The sequence below is a fragment of the Heptranchias perlo genome, chromosome 18, assembly GCF_035084215.1.
Source record: "Heptranchias perlo isolate sHepPer1 chromosome 18, sHepPer1.hap1, whole genome shotgun sequence".
NCBI classification, from domain to species: Eukaryota; Metazoa; Chordata; class Chondrichthyes; order Hexanchiformes; family Hexanchidae; genus Heptranchias; species Heptranchias perlo.
In genome coordinates this window covers 38,019,234-38,038,594 of record NC_090342.1, presented here as the reverse complement: position 1 = coordinate 38,038,594, position 19,361 = coordinate 38,019,234, and the positions used below count along the sequence as shown (strand labels likewise).

Below are 19,361 nucleotides of genomic sequence, written 5' to 3'. Positions count from 1 at the left end.
GGCCACAGGGGACCCCTGCACTACCTGCCTGCACCTCTTACTCTGCCTGGTGTTCACCCATTCACTTCCTGCCTGTACTCCCTTTACCTGCGGTGTGACCAACTCGCTAAACGTGCTATCCACGAGCTTCTCTGCATCGCGGATGCTCCACAGTGAGTCCACCCGCAGTTCCAGCTCCGAGATATGATCGGTCAGTAGCTGCAGGTGGACACACTTCCTGCACACATGGTCGGCAGGGACACTGGTAGTGTCCATGACTTCCCACATCTTGCAGGAAGGGCATATCACGGGTGCGAGGTCTGCTGCCATGACTTGCCTTAGCTTAGTTACCCCTTTTAAATTACGTTGAAATTAGAAAATGTTAACTATACTAGGGAACTAGGTTCACTAAAAAACAAAACACTACCTGCTATAAAACCTGCAGACCTTCCCTTTCTTATTACTTTACTTACAGTAAAATGGTAGAAATACTCACCTGAACCTACTCACCAATCAGCAGCCTCCCCTGTGCCGCGTCACTTTCTGACTGGTGACGTCACCCCGAACTCTGCCGCTGGTCTCAGAGCAAGCCTCGGGTCGCTGCTCTTTATATTCCCGCTCTCCGGTCTCTCGCCTCTGGTTCCGCCCAGGTCCGCCGCCGCTCAGGTCTCGGGTCGCTGCTCTTTATATCCCCGCTCTCCGGTCTCTCGCCTCTGGTTCCGCCCAGGTCCGCCGCCGCTCAGGTCTCGGGTCGCTGCTCTTTATATTCCCGCTCTCCGGTCTCTCGCCTCTGGTTCCGCCCAGGTCCGCCGCCGCTCAGGTCTCGGGTCGCTGCTCTTTATATTCCCGCTCTCCGGTCTCTCGCCTCTGGTTCCGCCGCCGCTGCTCAGGTCTCGGGTCGCTGCTCTTTATATCCCTGCTCTCCGGTCTCTCGCCTCTGGTTCCGCCCAGGTCCGCCGCCGCTCAGGTCTCGGGTCGCTGCTCTTTATATCCCCGCTCTCCGGTCTCTCGCCTCTGGTTCTGCCCAGGTCTGCCGCCGCTCAGGTCTCGGGTCGCTGCTCTTTATATCCCCGCTCTCCGGTCTCTCGCCTCTGGTTCCGCCCAGGTCGGTCGCCGCTCACCTTCTCTCCCTTCTTGAACAAAGGTGCTACATCAACTAATCTTGAGTCCCATGCCACAATTTGTATATTTAAAGAGGATTGAAAAATTGTGGCCAGAACCTCTGTCAGCTGATCTCTGACTTCTTTCAACAGCCAAGGGTGCATTCCAATAGGGCCTGGTGACTTAACCACCTTGTGTTCTGTTCAATTATTTTGTGAGCCAATCCCTTTTCTGCAGTTAGAGGTAACAATTGTTCCATATCCGCTAGTACACCTACATTCTAACTTCCACCGTCATTTGTGAAAACGAATGCAAAATGTTTATTTAATACTTCTGCCGTATTTTCATCCTCCACAACGAGAGTCCCTGCTTTATTCCTGAATTCAAAGAATCTTTTACTTTTCCAGGAGTTCCAGGATTTTGACCCAGCGACGATGAAGGAACGACTATATATTTCCAAGTCAGGATGGTGTGTGACTTGGAGGGGGACGTGCAGGTGGTGGTGTTCCCATGTGCCTGCTGCCCTTGTCCTTCTAGGTGGCAGAGGTTGCGGGTTTGGGAGGTGCTGTCGAAGAAGCCTTGGCGAATTGCTGCAGTGCATTTTGTAGATGGTACACCCTGCAGCCACAGTGCGCCGGTGGTGGAGACAGTGAAAGTTTAGGGTGGTGGATGGGGTGCCAATCAAGCGGGCTGCTTTGTCCTGGATGGTGTCGAGCTTCTTGAGTGTTGTTGGAACTTCATTCATCCAGGCAAGTGGAGACTATTCCATCACACTCCTGACTTGTGCCTTGTAGATAGAGGAAAGGCTTTGGGGAGTCAAGAGGTGAGTCATTCACCGCAGAATACCCAGCCTCTGACCTGCTCTTGTAGCCAAAGTATTTATGTGGCTGGTCCAGTTAAGTTTCTGGTCAATGGTGATCCCCAGGATGTTGATAGCGGGGATTCAGCGATGGTAATGCCATTGAATGTCAAGGGGAGATGGTTAGACTTTCTCTTGTTGGAGATGGTCATTGCCTGGCACTTGTCTGGCGCAAATGTTACATGCCACTTATCAGCCCAAGCCTGGATGTTGTCCAGATCTTGCTGCTTGCGGGCACGGACTGCTTCATTATCTGAGGGGCTGCGAATGGAACTGAACACTGCAATCATCAGCGAACATCCCCACTTCTGACCTTATGATGGAGGGAAGGTCATTGATGAAGCAGCTGAAGATGGTTGGGCCTAGGACATTGCCCTGAGGAACTCCTGCAGCGATGTCCTGGGGCTGAGATGATTGGCCTCCAACAACCACTACCATCTTTCTTTGTGCTAGGTATGACTCCAGCCACGGGAGAACTTTCCCCGATTCCCATTGACTTCAATTTTACTAGGGCTTCTTGATGCCACACTCGGTCAAATGCTGCCTTGGTGTCAAGGGCAGTCACTCTCACCTTACCTCTGGATTTCAGCTCTTTTGTCCTTGTTTGGAACAAGGCTGTAATGAGGTCTGGAGCCGAGTGGTCCTAGCGGAACCCAAACTCAGCATCAGTGAGCAGGTTATTGGTGAGTAAGTGCCGCTTGATAGCAATGTCGACGACACCTTCCATCACTTTGCTGATGATTGAGAGTAGACTGATGGGGCGGTAATTGGCCGGAATGGATTTGTCCTGCTTTTTGTGGTCAGGACATACCTGGGCAATTTTCCACTTTGTCAAGTAGATACCAGTGTTGCAGTTGTACTGGAACAGCTTGGCTCGAGGCGCGGCTAGCTCTGGAGCACAAGTCTTCAGCACTACAGCTGGGATGTTGTCGGGGCCCATAGCCTTTTCTGTATCCAGTGCACTCAGCCGTTTCTTGATATCACATGGAGTGAATCGTATTGGCTGAAGACTGGCTTCTGTGATGGTAGGAATCTTGGAAAGAGGATAAATGAATGGAAGGAGACCATTTTTCCAATCGGTTATGCCTACATATTGCATATAACTAATTGGAAAATCTACCTCAGTGAATCAAATCAGCCCAGGAAAATTTACACTCAGCTGTAACAGGAATAAGGTGAAAACCCAATTCCTCATGTAGATACATAAACCTGGAAAACTAGCTTTTACTGTTGCATAACTATCACACACAGTTAAACATTGTTCTGTTCTCTGCACTGCAACTTCTCGACCGATCACGTAACACTTAATACAACCTACTGCAGTACTATGGGTAGTACTAATCACATAGGTAACCTCTGACCCACATATAATCATGTTGTAATAATGTTCTGAATACAATGTTCTAAAAAGATTACAACATGCCATACACTGTCCAAAAACTCAACCACACTGAAAGAAGAGGTTAGTAAACAACATGGTGGCCACCATATTACTGAGCTGGGGCTTTTGCTGTCAAAAATAGTAATGAGCACAAGTAATAAAGCGAGCTGGAATGCAACAGCATCATAGAACCTCCTGCAATGGCTAAACCATACACTCAAAGAGAGCCTGCTAGCCTGTTTTGCATCTTGTTATAATACAATGCGGAATTCGTTAGGTGGCTAATGATGTCAATTTATGAGCACAGTATAACAACATAGTATATCCCAGTTTTTGGCTGGAGCGGAGATCACCTCTTACAAAAGGTAGGTATTGTATGGAATTATCAGGGTTAGAGTGATCTCCTGGACTAGTGTCAATCAACTAGAGGGGCCGGAGAGGAATTTGCCAGATTTTTCCCCCCAAATTGGCCTGGGTTTTTATCTGTTTTTTGGCCTCTCCCAGGAGATCACCTGGTTTTGGATGGGATGGGGAGTGTATATATTGTTAAAAACAAGATATCACAATTGTGTAGGACAGGCTGGATGGACCAGAGGGTCTTTACCTGTCCGTCATTGTTTGTATGTTCGTAACTATTGGTGGGGGATGGAAAGAAGTTGCTTAATAGAATTGAATGAAACGTAATGACCTATTCCCTAATTGAGGGGAGGGATTTTTCATTAAGAGTACGCTTCCTTAAATGATGGTTTTTCTAAAACCCTGCCACCACCTTACTACCCAAACAAAGCAGTCTAGTAATGGACTTGAAATCTGCCTTGGCTTCCTACTGCCCTGTGAGTGACTTTCCTGCAGATCCAGTTACATCCCATTTCCCTGATTTTATGCAAAATATGCTCTGACTCAGCTGAGTTCCTGCTGAGGCTGCTGAAATTACCCATAGCATTGCTCAGAGAAAACATCACATTGATTTTTAGCATTTGTCTTTCCTTAAATTAAAAACAAAAGACAAGGGGTCCGATATTAGGAAGGCGGCGGGTTTGTGGCGGAGGGTCGACTGGGCGCGTGAGTAACGCGCCCAGTGAATTCGGGGTGCTCCGCACGGAATCGCAGGCTAATTGGATCCACTTACCTGTGCTTCCGGGTTTCGCGCTGGAAAGCTGCGCAGCGGGTGGACTGCGCATGCGCAGCATAGACTGTCAGCTGGAGGAGCCCTATTTAAAAGGGGCAGTCCTCCACTGACTGATGCTGCAGAAAATAGAAAAAATTACAGCATGGAGCAGCCCAGGGGGAAGGCTGCTCCCAGGTTTAATGATGCCTCACTCCAGGTATCATTGGATGGGGTGAGGAGGAGGGGGAGGACAGAGATCTTCCCCCCGGTGGGCAGGAGGAAGCGGCCTGCCTCTGCCACCAAGAAGGCCTGGCTCGAGGTGGCAGAGGAGGTCACCAGCACCACCAACATATCGCCCACCTGCATACAGAGCAGGAGGCGCTTCAATCACCTAAGTAGGTCAGCCGAAGTGAGTACACTTACTCATTCCCCTATCCTCCATCTGCCACATCACTGCCCCCACCCCACATCTCCTTCTGCATTGCCAACACTACTCTATCACATCACTCCTCACACCCGCTCAAACTCATCCTCATCTTACCTGCACTTACTCATCTTGCCAGTACTCATCCCACCACTACCACTCAACCCAATCCTCATACAATCTCATGGCTCTATCTCATACTCACCCTATCATGCATCTCTTTCACGGTCAGCCTCACTCAATCTGCCACTGCCTGTGCTGCAGCCACAGGGCATGCATCACATATGTGCAGTAGGAAGCGTAAGGCAAACGTGTCGTGAGCATGAAGGGGATGCACAAGGGTGTTTGAGGGTTTGTCATGGTGTTTACCTATATTTGATTTCTGATCAACTCACATAACATTTTATATTGTCACCACTACTGCCATGTCTTTGCGAATCTTGTCTGGTTTGTGCAATAATGCCCTTTCCTGAGGATCACTATGAAGACCCACAACTGATGCCACCCATTGTGTCACTGCAGAGTGGGTGTAGGTGTATTTGCAGGGCTGTTTTGTGCAGATGACTGAGAGACGTCGGCGATGTCCCCGGTGGCACCCTGGAATGATGTGGAGGAGAAGTTGTTGAGGGCAGTGGTGACTTTGACAGCGACAGTTAAGAAGATGGTGCTCGGGCCAGCCGGGATGCTGCTCAGAAAGGTCCAGGAAGCTGAGCCTCGGTCTGTAGACCCTGTGGCGAGGGTAGTGCCCTCTGCGACGCATCTCTCTCTGCCGTTGCCCTCCCTCCTGCTGTGCAGGTGGATATGTCACAGCACTGTGTTGTGGGGCTCCACGTGTCAGAGGTGGACAGCGTGGCCGGCGAGACTGGTGATGCTGTTTGTCCTCCGCTGAGGTTATGACTGCAGCTACGGCAGCCCCGATCTGCAAGATGTACGTTTGAGGGGGTCCACAGGGTAGGTACCTGTGTCTCGACACCGGGGTAAGTGTGCAGGTTTGTGCATTTTATTGTTAGGAGGAGGGTAGTGGAGGCCAAACTTTGTCTAAAGTGGCCTCCTGCAATGAGTGAGGGTCTCCCCCCACAACCTGTTTGCAGCTGCCGCAGGCTGATGGATGCAACACGTCCATTTGAACTGGGAGTGTTGCCCCCAGTACGGGAAACAATCTCAGTTCATTTCAAAATCCCACCCCTCCTAAAATATCAGGTCAATCAGGTCTGTAAACGACCTGAATTACCTGTTTAAGTACTTTAAGTGGCACCCCGCCGGCTTTAATTGCTGGCGGGAGTCCCACATGTGGGGGCTGCGCGCACATGTCAGCGCGTCACTGGGGAACCCGGAAGTGGGCGAGTTGGAGCCGGGCTCCAGACCCACCCCGGGAATCCCCGATTTTCGCAGCCCCCCCCTCCCCGCCATGAACGCACCTGATTGGGGGTGCGAAAGTCAAACCCAAAGGGCCCGATTTTAGCAGGCCTGCGGGTTCCCAGCGGGTGGTCCTTCGGGAGCGTGGAAAACGCGGACGGCTAATTGAGTGCGCCCCCCGCGCGATCGCGGGATAATTGAGCACATTAAGCCGTGGTTCCGGGTTCTCCGCTCCCCAGCTGCGTGCCGGCGGGCTGCGCATGCGCACTACCATTTTCGCGATGGAGGAGCTCCACTTAAAGGGGCAGTCCCCCAAAGCCCCTCCTGCTGCAAGCTAGAGGCAACACAGGATGGCGCAACCCAGGGGCAAGGCTGCGCCACGCTTCTCCGACCTCGCGCTGCAGCTGCTGCTGGAGGGTGTGAGGAGGAGGAGGGACACGCTGTTCCCGGCGGACGGACGCAAGTGCCCTGGCTCCATCACCAGGAAGGCATGGGCAGAGGTGGCGGCGGAGGTCAGCAGCAGGGAAAACACCCCCAGGACATGGGAGCAGTGCCGCAAGCGGTTCAATGACCTCACTAGGTCCAGCAAGGTGAGTACACCAACGCACCCTCCCACAACCCGTCCCCACCATCACGCCAAACATATCACAACCCCTCCTGCAGAGCCACCACAGCGCTCCCGCAGCAATCCTCACAGCCACTCACTCACCATCCTCGCCGTGCCCGCAAGTACCCACCGTCCCTGTCCCCATCCGAACACTACCACACACCCCAATCCCTATGCAATGGGATGGGCATGTGGCACACGCATCCTCCCATCCATCTGCCCCACGCTCAACCCACCCACACCGATGCTTGATGCGTCTCACTATGCAATATGCACTCACTCACGCATCTGTGTTTTGCCCTGACAGGAGAAGAGATGCAAGAACAACCGAGAAAGGGCCCTCACCGGAGGTGGCCCGCCGCACGTGGTCGAACTGACGGATGCGGAGGTGAAGGCGCTCGACCTCGCCGGCACGCAACATTGCCTCTCTGTTGCGGATGGGGAGTCTGGCGCTGCAGAAACGGCAGGTAAGGGAAAGCTGACACTCAACACTCATGATCGCGGGTGACCGTATCATCACCTGCCATCAGGCGAACCGTAACGTTTGTGCACATGCCTCATAGTGCCCTCTGTTCTCTTGCAGGGCCATCTGCGAGCGCTGTGTGCGAGGAGGGCGATTCCTCAGAGGACATGCCGGTCTCTGAGGGTGCATCGTCACATATGAGCCAACCACCAGCGCAGAGACACGCACCTCGGTGGGTCCCCCTCGCCAACTAGTTGGGGTTGCACTTGGTGATTCACCGCGCACGTGTGAGCATGAGCAGACCCTGGTGGCAGGGGCAGCCGCGGAGGGTCCGCGTCGGTGGGAGCACTCATCTCCAGGCTCTGCTCAGCCGGACCCAGATGCTGAACCCAGGGGGCCACCAGTCAAAAGGAGAGTCGTCAAGGGGCAACAGCTAATTGCCGAGGTACTGGGAGAGGTGCCGCGCGCATTGTCCACAATTGCGCAGGTGATGGAGGAGTCCAACTCCTGCATGAGGGCATTGGTGGCGCAGGTACAGGAGGGTACCGGCGACACAGTGTCGCGGGTAGGTGCGGGAGCGTCTGCGGTGGAGGACAGGCTAGCCTCCCTCGAGCGTCACGCACAGCTCCACATCGAGTCCGTGCAGGCCCTGACAACGGCTGTACGGATTCAGGGTGAGCAACATTCCGTCGCCATAAACAGGCTGACGGATACACTAGGGGTGGCCTTGCAAGGCCTCACACATGCCATCCAAACTGCCGTCCAGCAGGGTGGAAGGGGTAATGTGGGCCGAGGCCACAAGAGGGATGATGGTGAACGGGGACATGGAAGCGGGGGCGCTTCTCAAGGTTCCCCCACGTCCCACCCGTTGCCCCCCTCTCAACCAGTACCTGCAATGGTGCCTCCTCTCCAGGTGGCCGAGTCTGCCCCTGCACAGGTGCAGGAGGAGAAGTCTGTGGAGGTGCCCTCATGGGCACCGAAACCCAGGGGCCGTCGGCCCAAAGCATCTACCCGGTCAGGGCAAGAACAGGAGCAACCTGCCACTACCTCTGCTGGAGCCATAGGGGTAGCACCACGTAGGGGTACCCGGAAACGAAAGCCAAAGGCGTTATAAGCACAAAGGGAATGCACCAGGGTGTCTGTTAATTTGTACACTTTTTGTTTATAGTATTGCACCATGTACATATTAAACACTATCGTTCTCACCACTCCTGCCACCTCTCGTCCATTCTTCTGCGGCCTGTGCAATAGGTGCGTTCCGTGCAGCCCATCATGACGGCGAACACCTGCTGCCGCCCATTGGGCACACTGCTGTGGGTGCAGGAGTACTGGCAACACTCTTCAGTGGAGGGGGCTGGTATGGCCCCTCGCATGTGCAGGTGAGGAGATGCGAACGCCTCGCACTGACTGACTCTAGGAGAACCGTTGACATATGAGTGCCTCCCTGGCCCGGCAAGCATCCCGGTGAGCCGGGGTTCGGCGCATGGGTCGTACATCATCCTCTGGCGCGTCCTCCTCCTCCTCCACCTCCTCCTCCACCTCCACCTCCTCGTCCTCAATGTGGGTGGCGGGTGTGGATGGGGCCTCCTCCAGCGGCACCCCTCTCTGTTGGGCCATGTTGTGCAGGGCACAGCAGACAACTATGATTCGTCCCACTCTGAATCGTGTGTATTGGAGCGCTCCCCCAGAACGATCAAGGCACCTGAAGCGCATCTTGAGCAGCCCTATGGTCTGCTCAATTGTAGACCTGGTAGCAGTGTGGCTGTCATTGTACCGACGCTCCGGCTCGGTGATGGGGTTCCTCAGAGGTGTCATGAGCCACGTGTGTAGGGGATACCCCTTGTCGCCGAGGAGCCAGCCGTTGCCGGTGTTGGGTGCGTGGAAGAGGGGCGGGACGGTGGACTTCCTGAGGACGAAGGCATCGTGGCAGCTGCCGGGGTATCTGGCGCACACGTGTAGGAATCTCTGGCAGTGGTCACAGATGAGCTGCGCGTTCATGGAGTGATACCCCTTCCTGTTGATGAACAGCCCTGGCTCATGCGGAGCTGCCCGTATTGCGATGTGGGTGCAGTCGATTACACCCTGTACCCGTGGGAAGCCAGCCATGGCATGGAATCCAACCGCCCTCTCCATCTGGCTGCGCTCGTCCATGGCGAAGTTGATGTAGTGCGAGGCCCTGCGGAACAACCCATCGGTGACCTGCCTTATGCACTTGTGTGCAGACGACTGACAGACCTCGGTGATGTCCCCGGTGGCACCCTGGAAGGATCCAGATGCGAAGAAGTTGAGGGCAGTGGTGACTTTGACGGCGACAGGTAAGAAGATGCTGCTTGGTCCATCCAGGAGCAGCTCGTCGTTAAGGAGGCTGCAGATGTCGGCGACTACCTGGCGATTGACTCTGAGCCGCCGTATGCACTGCTCCTCGGAGAGGTCCATGAAGCGGAGCCTCGGTCTGTAGACCCTGTGCGGAGGGTAGTGCCTCCTGCGACGCATCTCTCTCTGCAGTTGCCCTCCCTCCTGCTGTGCAGGTGGGTGTGCCACAGCACCGTGTTGGGGGGCTCCACGTCGCTGAGGCGGACGGCGTGGACTGCGAGGCTGCTGGGGCTGGTCATGCTGTTCATCCTCCGAGGATGTCAATGCACCACCCATCTGGCAGGTGTTGGTCTGAGGGGTTGTGCAGGGTAGGTAGGTGTTTCCTCGCACTGGGGCTGCGGTTTCACGTCGGTGTTTCCTCTGGCTTGGAGGGGGGTGGTGGAGGGCAGGGGTTGCCCTATGTGTCGTGGTGGCCTCCTGCGTGGGTGAGGGCTTTCCCCCCCCCTGTGGAGTGCACCTTGGCAGCTGCCACAGGCTGCTGGCTGCAACACGTCCGGTTGGAGTGAGACTCCCCCAGTGTGTGAAACAGTCTCAGTTGAAGGTAAAATCCCACACTTCCTATTCGGACAGCTGAATCAGGTCATTTAATGACCTCAACAAGCAAGGTAAATACACTCAAGTGGCATCCCGCTGGCTTTAATTGCCTGCGGGATTCCCACCAGCGGGGGCTGCGCACGCAAGCCCGCACGTCGGCGCGGAACCCGGAAGTGGGCGGGATCGAGGCGCGATCCAGTGACGCGCCTGGATATCGCGATTTTCGACGCCCCCCCACCGGGAACGCACCCGGAACCCGCTGGTAAAATCGAGCCCAAAGTATCCAGTTAACATGTTTAACAGTAGTGAACAGTGAGGAGGATAGTGATAGACTTCATGAGGACATAGACAGGCTAGTGGAATGGGCAGACATGTGGCAGATGAAATTTAATGCTGAGAAGTGCGAAGTGATATATTTTGGTAGGAAGAACGAGGAGAGGCAATAGAAACTAAAAGGTACAACTCTAAAGCTGGTGCAGGAACAGAGAGACCTGGGGTAAATGTACACAGGTCGTTGAAGGTGGCAGGACAAGTTGAGAAAGCGGTTAAGAAAGCATAAGGGATCCTGGGCTTTATAAATCGTGGCATAGAGTACAAAAGCGAGGATGTTATGTTGAACATTTATAAAACACTGGTTCAGCCACAACTGGAGTATTGTGTCCAATTCTGGGCACTGCACTTTAGGAAGGATGTGAAGGCCTTAGAGAGAGTGCAGAAAAGATTTACTAGAATGGTTCCAGGGATGAGGGATCTAAGTTACATGGATAGACTGGAAAAGCTGGGATTGTTCTCCTTAGAGCAGAGAAGGTTGAAAGGAGATTTGATAGAGGTGTTCAAAGTCATGAAGGGTCTCGACAAAGTAAATAAAGAAAAACTATTCCCATTGGCGGAAGAGTTGCAAACCAGAAGACACAGGTTTAAATTGATTGGCAAAAGAACCGAAGGCGACATGAGGAAAAACTTTCTTACACAGTGAGAGGTTAGGATCTGGAACGCACTGCCTGAAAGGGTGGTGGAAGCAGGGTCAATTGTGGCTTTCAAAAAGAAATTAGATAGGTACCTAAAGGAGAAAAATTTGAAGGGCAATGGGGAAAGAGCAGGGGAGTGGGACTAGCTGGATTGCTCTTGCAGAGAGCTGGCGCAGGCTCGATGGGCCGAAAAGCCTCCTTCTGTGCCGTAACCATTCTATGTCTAAGCTGTTTTTCATGTTTTTTTTCAGGCAAATATTGCAATATTCTAGTGGCCTTTTGCTCTTTGCTTCAGTAACTATGGACATCAAAATATAAATGCCATTACAAACTGTTGTGATACAGTAGAGCCTGTTTAACAGAATAACCCATTTGCTAACAGGAGTACTTTTTTGAATAAGCTATTCTAGTGATCTTTCCTTTCTCACATTGGTTCTGTTGTCCTTCCCATTTCAAATTGGCACAATAACTTGCCCCAGGACAGTAGACTGAAATTCACAAGTGATTCACAGCTGAGTCAGGGAGGTTAGGGGAAGCTTGGAGTTCAGGAGGCTGGTGAGAGCACAGAATTAGGGAAGGTGTAAAGCTGGAAAGACTGGCGAGAGCACCAAGAGGAGGAGGCTGGGAAGAACACAAAATTTGGAAGGCTGGGGATCAGGTGGAGTTGAGAGGCTGAGAAGAGTATGGAGAGGGGAGACCACAGAGATGGAGAGACTGGGAACAGCACCAGGGAGTCAGACAGTTGGGAAGAGGACAGAGTTGTGAAGACTGTGGAGAGCACCAAGATGGAGAGGTGGGGACAGTGAGGAGTAGGGGAGGCTGGAGAGAACATAGGGTTAGAGAGGCTGAGAATAGACTAGAGATGGGGAGGATGGGGACACCAAGGAGTCAGGGGGCTGTGGTGGGCTTGAAGTGAGAGGAATGGGGTGCAGGGCGGTTAGCCAGAACCGGTTATATGCCAGTAGTAAATCAGGGCTGACTGAATCCTATAGGCAGTGATAAAAACAAATCAGAGCTTCTATTATAACAGAAAGTACATGTTCTAAGTTTTTCTTACGATTCATTCAAAAAGCTCATCAGTTTGTTTCTGTGATCTAGAGTTTTGGAGTTATAAGAAAAGGATTTGTACAGTAATGTTTTATTCTCTTAAACAATCTATTCACTTATCAGGTATTCATTTAGGTGGGCTTCACTGTGATATATTTTAGATGTAGACATCACAAGACTATGCCGTTATGCTGTCCCCTCTGCTGGTTCCTGTTGCTGTTTACCTCACCTCACTATTTGCATAAAAAGTATACCACCTTTTTATTTGAACAAATTTCCAATTTTGTACAGCGTTATTTACATTCAAAACTAACTTCATGAGGTTTGGAAGAAATTGAAAAGTATGCATAGAATGACGGCAATGCTATGAATCATTGCTTGCACAACCAATCTGTCACGTGTCTCCCCACTGAAAAATCTCCTAAGACAACACAGGGCCGATTTTCATCCCCACTGCTGGGCGGTAATGCAATTAAACTCACAACACAGCACATCGTCCTGTTCCCACTGACATCCGGGTTGCCGCCATTTTGATTGGGGCCTTGAAATGGGTGGCCCAGGCGCACGCTGGAAACAGGTGAGAGCCTCTTTAGGACCCCGATGCAATTTTGAAGTACCACAAGTAAAGCTGGAGGCAATAGAGAAAGGCAAGCATTTGTCATTTATGAAAATAGAAACAGAAATATGCAAACAATGACAAGATGGCACAGTTTTGTAACAACACTGTATTCACAATCCCGGAACCTGGGTTTGAATCCAGCTCAAATTGATGAGATGAAAGATTCCTCTCTCTGATGGTTGTGAAGTTCAGAGAAGTCACAACCCAGCTCCATTGGTGTACAGCTACCCGACACAAAACTGCCCATAATTTAGCTGGTATAGCAAACGGGAATATCACACTGTACAGCACAGAATACTGATCTGAAACTGGGCTGAGACACATTGTTAGAGCTTTACTCTGCATATAACCCTCTTCCTACCCAATCTTATAGCACTCAATAGTTACATTGGGTGAAAAATGTTGAAAACTGTTGTATTTGCCAGCACAGAAACATCACTTTAATTGGTACAAAAATGTGAGCAAAAGCAGCCAAAAATGGCTTGTCAAACAATTTTCACTCTTTCTGTCAATGCATCTCCATGACAACATGGAATGGTTCAGAACCTTAACGTGTGGGGAATCTTAGCCGAGTTTATACTGTGTGTGACTGCGCTAGAGCCATTGAGTCCTGATGCGTGGGACTCCCACAGGCAACAGTTACCCCAAAGTAAACCTGACAGATATCCTCATTACCGCTGGTAAGACCCATCAAAAACAAAGCCTTCCTGGCCACTAACCTTAGCAAATCTTACTTTGGGGCTGCCACTGGCTGTGGGAGACCAGTATGTCAGGAGCCTGGGGCACAAGCTTGTCACTTAACCGGATATAAAAGCAGTTACAGATTGCAAATACAAGTATTACCACCGCACGGTGCATTGCATTTGAGTGTCAGCACACTGCAGTACTGTTATTCCGCTAATTATCCTTTCTCCATCATCACATGAGTCAGACAGTGGGCAGCAAAATTGCTCATTGGGGGTAATTTTAACCTAACTCGCCGTTCGGGAAACCCATGGGATGGGTGGAATGCCGGTTTTACACCCCGCCCAATATTACTCTCCATTGACTTCAACTGCCAGGGTTAGGTTAGGTTAAAATTGCCCCCATCATGTCTACAGAGGAATTAAAACCTTTTAAAAATTAGTTTCACCGTCTACAACTGTGGGAATAAAAAATCTGATTTGAACCAAAACCTTCATTTAAGCGATGGCAAGCAAACAAACCGGGACCCATGTTTTTAGTTCAGAAATGAACCGTTTCATGATTGCATATTCATTCACAGATAATTATTCATGAAAAGCTTTTAATTCCCATCATTTCTCTGGGTTTAACCACTGAACAATGAATGCCTTTGTCTCATACCCAGTCATGACTCAGTAACACAGAGCCTGTTGATTCAGCAGTCTCCCATTCTAGCATCATGTAATGAAAGACTGATCCGCAAACGGAGTTTAAGTAAACGAAGCATCTCATTTTTCAGTGGTGGCATTTGGATTTTTTTTGCAGTCAACTATTTATAATAAGAAACCAGTTCATTTAAAGGTATATAAATTCACTTCAATTCAGCTAAAGATAGTAAACATGGCCCATTCCAGCCCAGGCAGGCCAACCCCACTGTAATAACGTGGAATAAATTGGAAATGGCAGTGCCAAGGGAGCTCTTAAACTGCATCTAACCTGTGCGGTGCCTCACCTGATAACAGCTTGATACGAACATAAAAGAATAAAATGGGAAAAGCCTATCTCACCCAAGATAGAGCACATTCCTTACAACTGACCGCGTGTATAATTTGCTTTGTCACAGACTCTCTCCCAACTTAATGTTACAATGCAGGTAAACACACACAGATAAAACATTCAAGGTAATAATATTTCTGCAAACCCCAAAGATAACAAAGTGAAATACCAGACTATTCAGGGAGAAAAGCCAGCAGAACTGTATGTTATTTTTAACAAGATGACATCACGTGCCAGTGAGGCAATGGAGAGCTTTGAATTGAATCATTCCTCTGCATGTAAACAAAGACAACGTGTGCCAAGCACTTTCTATGTCAAGCATGCCCTTTAACATTGGTCTATTGTTCTGAAAAAGGGAAACAGAAAGAGTAAACGAAGAGAGATGGTAGCAGGCGAAAAGACCACTGGATATCAAAGGGAAATAGGAAGAATAAATAGAAATGAGAAAGGAAGGGAAGCATAGAGAACAGGAGTGAAAGTTTAGGGCTAAGGTGAGGAAAAAGAAAAACCAAAGAAAGCAGAGGAGTGGGGAACAGGACACAGCATGAGTGTTATTGCTTTAGGATAAATGCAGGGCTCAGGGCTGGGTGGGGCAAAAGCAGAAAATTAAGATACAATCTAAGTTGGAACCAAAAACTCTTTTGCTTAATTTCTAATCAATATTTCATCTTCTGTTGTGCTCAGCAGATGTTTCTTAGTTTAAGGTTGCTAAACATCTTGCTGTTTCAATCACCTGAGTGCACATCAGGCAGTGTGTGTTTCACATCCACCCAACTTGAACTTCATTGAATCCAGCTGTATTTCCAGGTTGCACTAATTTAAATGATGTGGCCAAGAGGCAGGCATGGTTAACGTCTTGGATTCAGTGCTTGCTCAATAAACAGGCAGGGAAGATGTGTGCTGCTGCAAGCCTTTCTATAGAGGCAAAACTGAATTTTGCCCTGTTTCTGTCAGCAACAAAATCACCTCTACATACAAACTGCAGCCAAAGAATTTGTAAAATAGGCCTGTCCAATGTCCCAAAAGCTACTGTCCATCAAAGTGACAGATGCTGGTTGCCTTTTTAAAGAGACTCCCATCTCAAGGCACAAGGATTCAACGCTTAACATTCAATTTCCAGGGACGTTCTTTAACATAGCATATCCACAGCATTATAGCAGTGAAATGATATCACTGTCTTCAGGCAGAAGCTTCCCACACCTGCTCATTTGTCTGCCAGAAATGTACGTCATGCACAAAACAGGCAGTGACTCAAGGCTCTACTCTCTTTTCCTGTTTGTAATGCCTCAGGAACTTGCGGACACTGGAGATTATGGATGGGAAAATTGGCCCCATTGACTCCAGTAAGACTACAGAGTTTGCACTATCCAGTGGGGAGAGGGGAAGCTCCTTCATAATGAGGAGGGCCTTTGAAACACCAATGTTCCTGTTCAGAAGGAGGGCAGTGCGGAGAGACATCCCAAAACCTCATCCAGAGAGCTCCTCCATGGACATTTCACAAGAAGAGTCCTGGTTGTTTTGAATTTTGTGCAGAAGCCATTGTTTGTACAATGCTTCTTTGAAGTCTCCAGTCTCTTTTACAGGTGCCAATCCCTCCACAGTGACAGGAGCAATTTACCTACCAGACAAGATCAGTTTCACTGGGTCTAAGTACACCTGCAGATGGTACAGGACAGTAAATGCTGTAGTTATGGCTTGCCACCAAACCCAAAGTATTGAGAAATATCAGGCTTTCGTTGCACTTAAAAAAAGATTTGCTGCACAGATTAAATGAAGAAGCTTTGTTGTGGGCGCTCTCTTCCACTGAGGAGCAGCAGTACCTAATACATTGTGGAGCTTACAGTGAGGCACGTGCTGTTGCTATGGTGCTGAGATTCTTTGTGTTACCCCCCTCAGGGACATGGTATGAAACTGGCTGTGGAACCACTTCCATAGGTTAGCATTTAAATGGCAATGAACGGAAAACATCTGGAACTGGTCCGAAAACAATTTTTCCTGTTTTGTTTTTTCAGTGCACACGAGGTGGACCCTGTGGAACTTCCTCCAGTTTTTTCTGTTTTTAAACTCAGGTCAGCCAGTTCCCTTTTTGCCTTTATGTAATCCACTAACAGTACATTATCTAAGGTTGGGCTCAGAATGGCCACGTGGTGTTTTCCTGGCTGTGCAAAACATCAGCCCCTATTTCAACAGGCAACATCATTCAAAACAAGCTCTGCACCATCACATGGCTGCAGTGCGTTTGTTTACAGTATTTTTTTTTGCCTTTCTCCACCACCCCCACCCCCCAACCTCGGCATGTAGAATCTCTCTGTCAATCTCTCAATCAACAAACACACAGAATATTTAGAGCAGATTAATAGAATCACTGTCTGTGGATGAACAGGTTCTGCTGTCATTTCAGGTGCCCATTAACCCATTCTCAGACTAGGGCATTTACATGATTGAGAGTAAATATTTAGAGGAACGTTTCATAAAATTGAGTTAAATTACCAAATATACCACTGTTAAAGGGTTCTCATCTTCATGGGAAATGTGTTTGGCAAATCTTTCTCAATTTCTTTTTTTTAATTAATTCATGATGAAACTAAATAAATCTTATTAAAATGCATCTTCATGCCACTTGCACCTGAAGAAAATGACACTTGGCTCTTCCCCAACCTGAACAAGAAGTTTGCCAAACAGTTGGTGCCCCTTTATGTTTATCAAACAAAATAAAATGTACACGGAAACAACTGCATGATGGTGTGTGTTGGATGATCTAACCAGCCAATTCATCAGGCTGCTGAGTTCGACAGGAAGTTCAATAATTTGGAATTACCATGATCCTCCACACAGAAATTTCTTTAATTCAGCCAGGACATCAGGAAGAAGCATTAAATGAAATCCAGGCAACTTGCTCCCGCAGGAAGAGAAGGAAAAAATATTCAGAGGCACAGTCATCTCAAGACCACACCACATGAACTTATAAAGTGCCATTAGCAGAGGCCTGGGTGCAGGTCATTCTCTACCCTCTTGTCCAAGCAACAATACTTCACATGTGGAAATTTAAAGAGATAAAACAGGTGTGGAAATAAATGAAAAAAAACCCTACCAAAGCAAAAAAATATTTTTACAAATCTGGAAGCCTATCACTGCAGAATTTTGGCAGTTGTCATTTCACTGCACCTGGTTATTGAAACTTAAGGGTAAAATCAAAAGTAAATTTCTGAAGGCAATTGTAAAATTAAACTAGTCTTCAAGTCCCAACTGATCCCAATCTTGTCACTACCAGTATCGTCTTGGATTAATCACAATCTTTGTCGAAGATAGACTGCCTTTGTTTATTGTGAGGTTATCACTGTGGTGCCCTGTTAGTTCAGAGGTGATTCAAAATCCACCCAGTTATGGCTAAGAAAATATCCTAGGCGCCACCTCAAAAGTATATAATTATCCAGGCTGCAATTAGCTGTGTGGACACTGCTGTCTACAAGTTTAAATGTGAATTTTAGAAAATAACTCAAGAAAGCCCCTCTGTCTGAAGAACAAATAAAGTAAGACAAGCTGTTTTCCCGAGGGACAAAATCTTCCCAATTTTCTTATCAATTATGCAATTGGTATTAAAAAACCTCCATTATCAGGCTTCCAAATTTTTCCACCAAGAATGACAGAGAACTCCTAATGCCTGCCTTGTACAAATCTTCTTTATTTTGGCTGTGATAATACAGCCTTTAAGAAACTAATCTCCCCATCTCACTTACTGAACTGCACACCTTACTTAGAAACAACAAGCCAGCTTTTGACAGGACAGGACATCAGCTGTGCTTTCAGAACAGATACTTTTTAAAAACATATTAAAAAATTAATTGAGATAAAATAACACCAGATGCGTCAGTAGTTGTACGACTGATCAAGTGTTGGATTATAGGTGAGTATTTTATTTGTGAGATCTGCACAGAATACATCTTTCTTTTCTGCATTGGGAACAAACGGTTTAAAGTCATGTAAAGCACAGAAAAAAATCTCGATATTTCTGTGATCCAATACAGCTTGTGTACTAATTGATCTTCCAGGAACAGACTTACCTCCAGTGTCTATTGTTCTCCTGATTGTGTTTAGAATACTTGGTGCCTGAAATGGGAAAGTGTTTTATTTCCTCAGCAATATTCATCTGCACAAAAATGAACCAATGAATATACATTTCAAATACCAACTTAGCCAAAAAATGAAAAGAGAAAGGATAGGGATAAGAGTGGGAAAAAAAGGAAAAATATGAAGCAGTTGCACTGCTTGAACTGGGACAGGAGACGCCAAATCCCTATTCTCATCTTGACCGATAATGACAGTTGAGTTTCACCTTCAGTATGTCAATCTAGGTCAGGTCATCTTGGCAAGAGAGGAAAAGCTGGTCCAGGGAATGAGCCTCATGATGAGCAAACCAAAGGGGCAGCTGTGGCTGGTAGGTGACAATCCTGCCCTCCCAACCATGAACAATAAAAAAACGGCATCAACAGAACACAGAAAGACATAGAAAGAAAGCATGCAGAAAGTAATTTAACCAGAGGGGAAAAAAGAATGGACAGTCCTAATACTCTGAGCTTGATGTTGATGAGACATCTCTACAGTGCAGAAGATTTCAACTGGGTTTGCTTTTGGCCAAAATGTATCACTGAAATCCAACGCACTGTATCATGTAACAATACGCTGTAACATCATGATTCCCATTCTCCATGCAGAGACTTGCAGCCTCAGATTGCCAATGGGAAGGGAAAATAAAACACAGGGGTAAATCACTTGCCCCCTCCTCCAGGTGTCCTTGTACTTCCCTGCAGCTCGTTACAAGCAGC

At 48.7% G+C, this 19,361-nt stretch overlaps 1 protein-coding gene across 6 annotated transcripts in view; it reads right to left on the bottom strand.

The window, feature by feature from the left end:
- Positions 1-19,361, bottom strand: part of LOC137334768 (ninjurin-2-like) — a 294,378-nt gene that overhangs the window by 104,237 nt on the left and 170,780 nt on the right. For 3 of the 6 annotated variants that reach the window (XM_067999721.1, XM_067999722.1, XM_067999724.1), the window contains one exon: positions 12,683-12,828. The exons of 2 other annotated variants lie outside the window; for them this stretch is intronic. In XM_067999721.1, coding sequence (XP_067855822.1) covers positions 12,683-12,828 — 146 coding nt within the window. Of the gene's footprint in view, positions 1-12,682; positions 12,829-18,599; positions 18,642-19,361 lie in introns of those variants that run through there. One more of the 6 variants, XM_067999726.1, reaches the window with a different exon arrangement.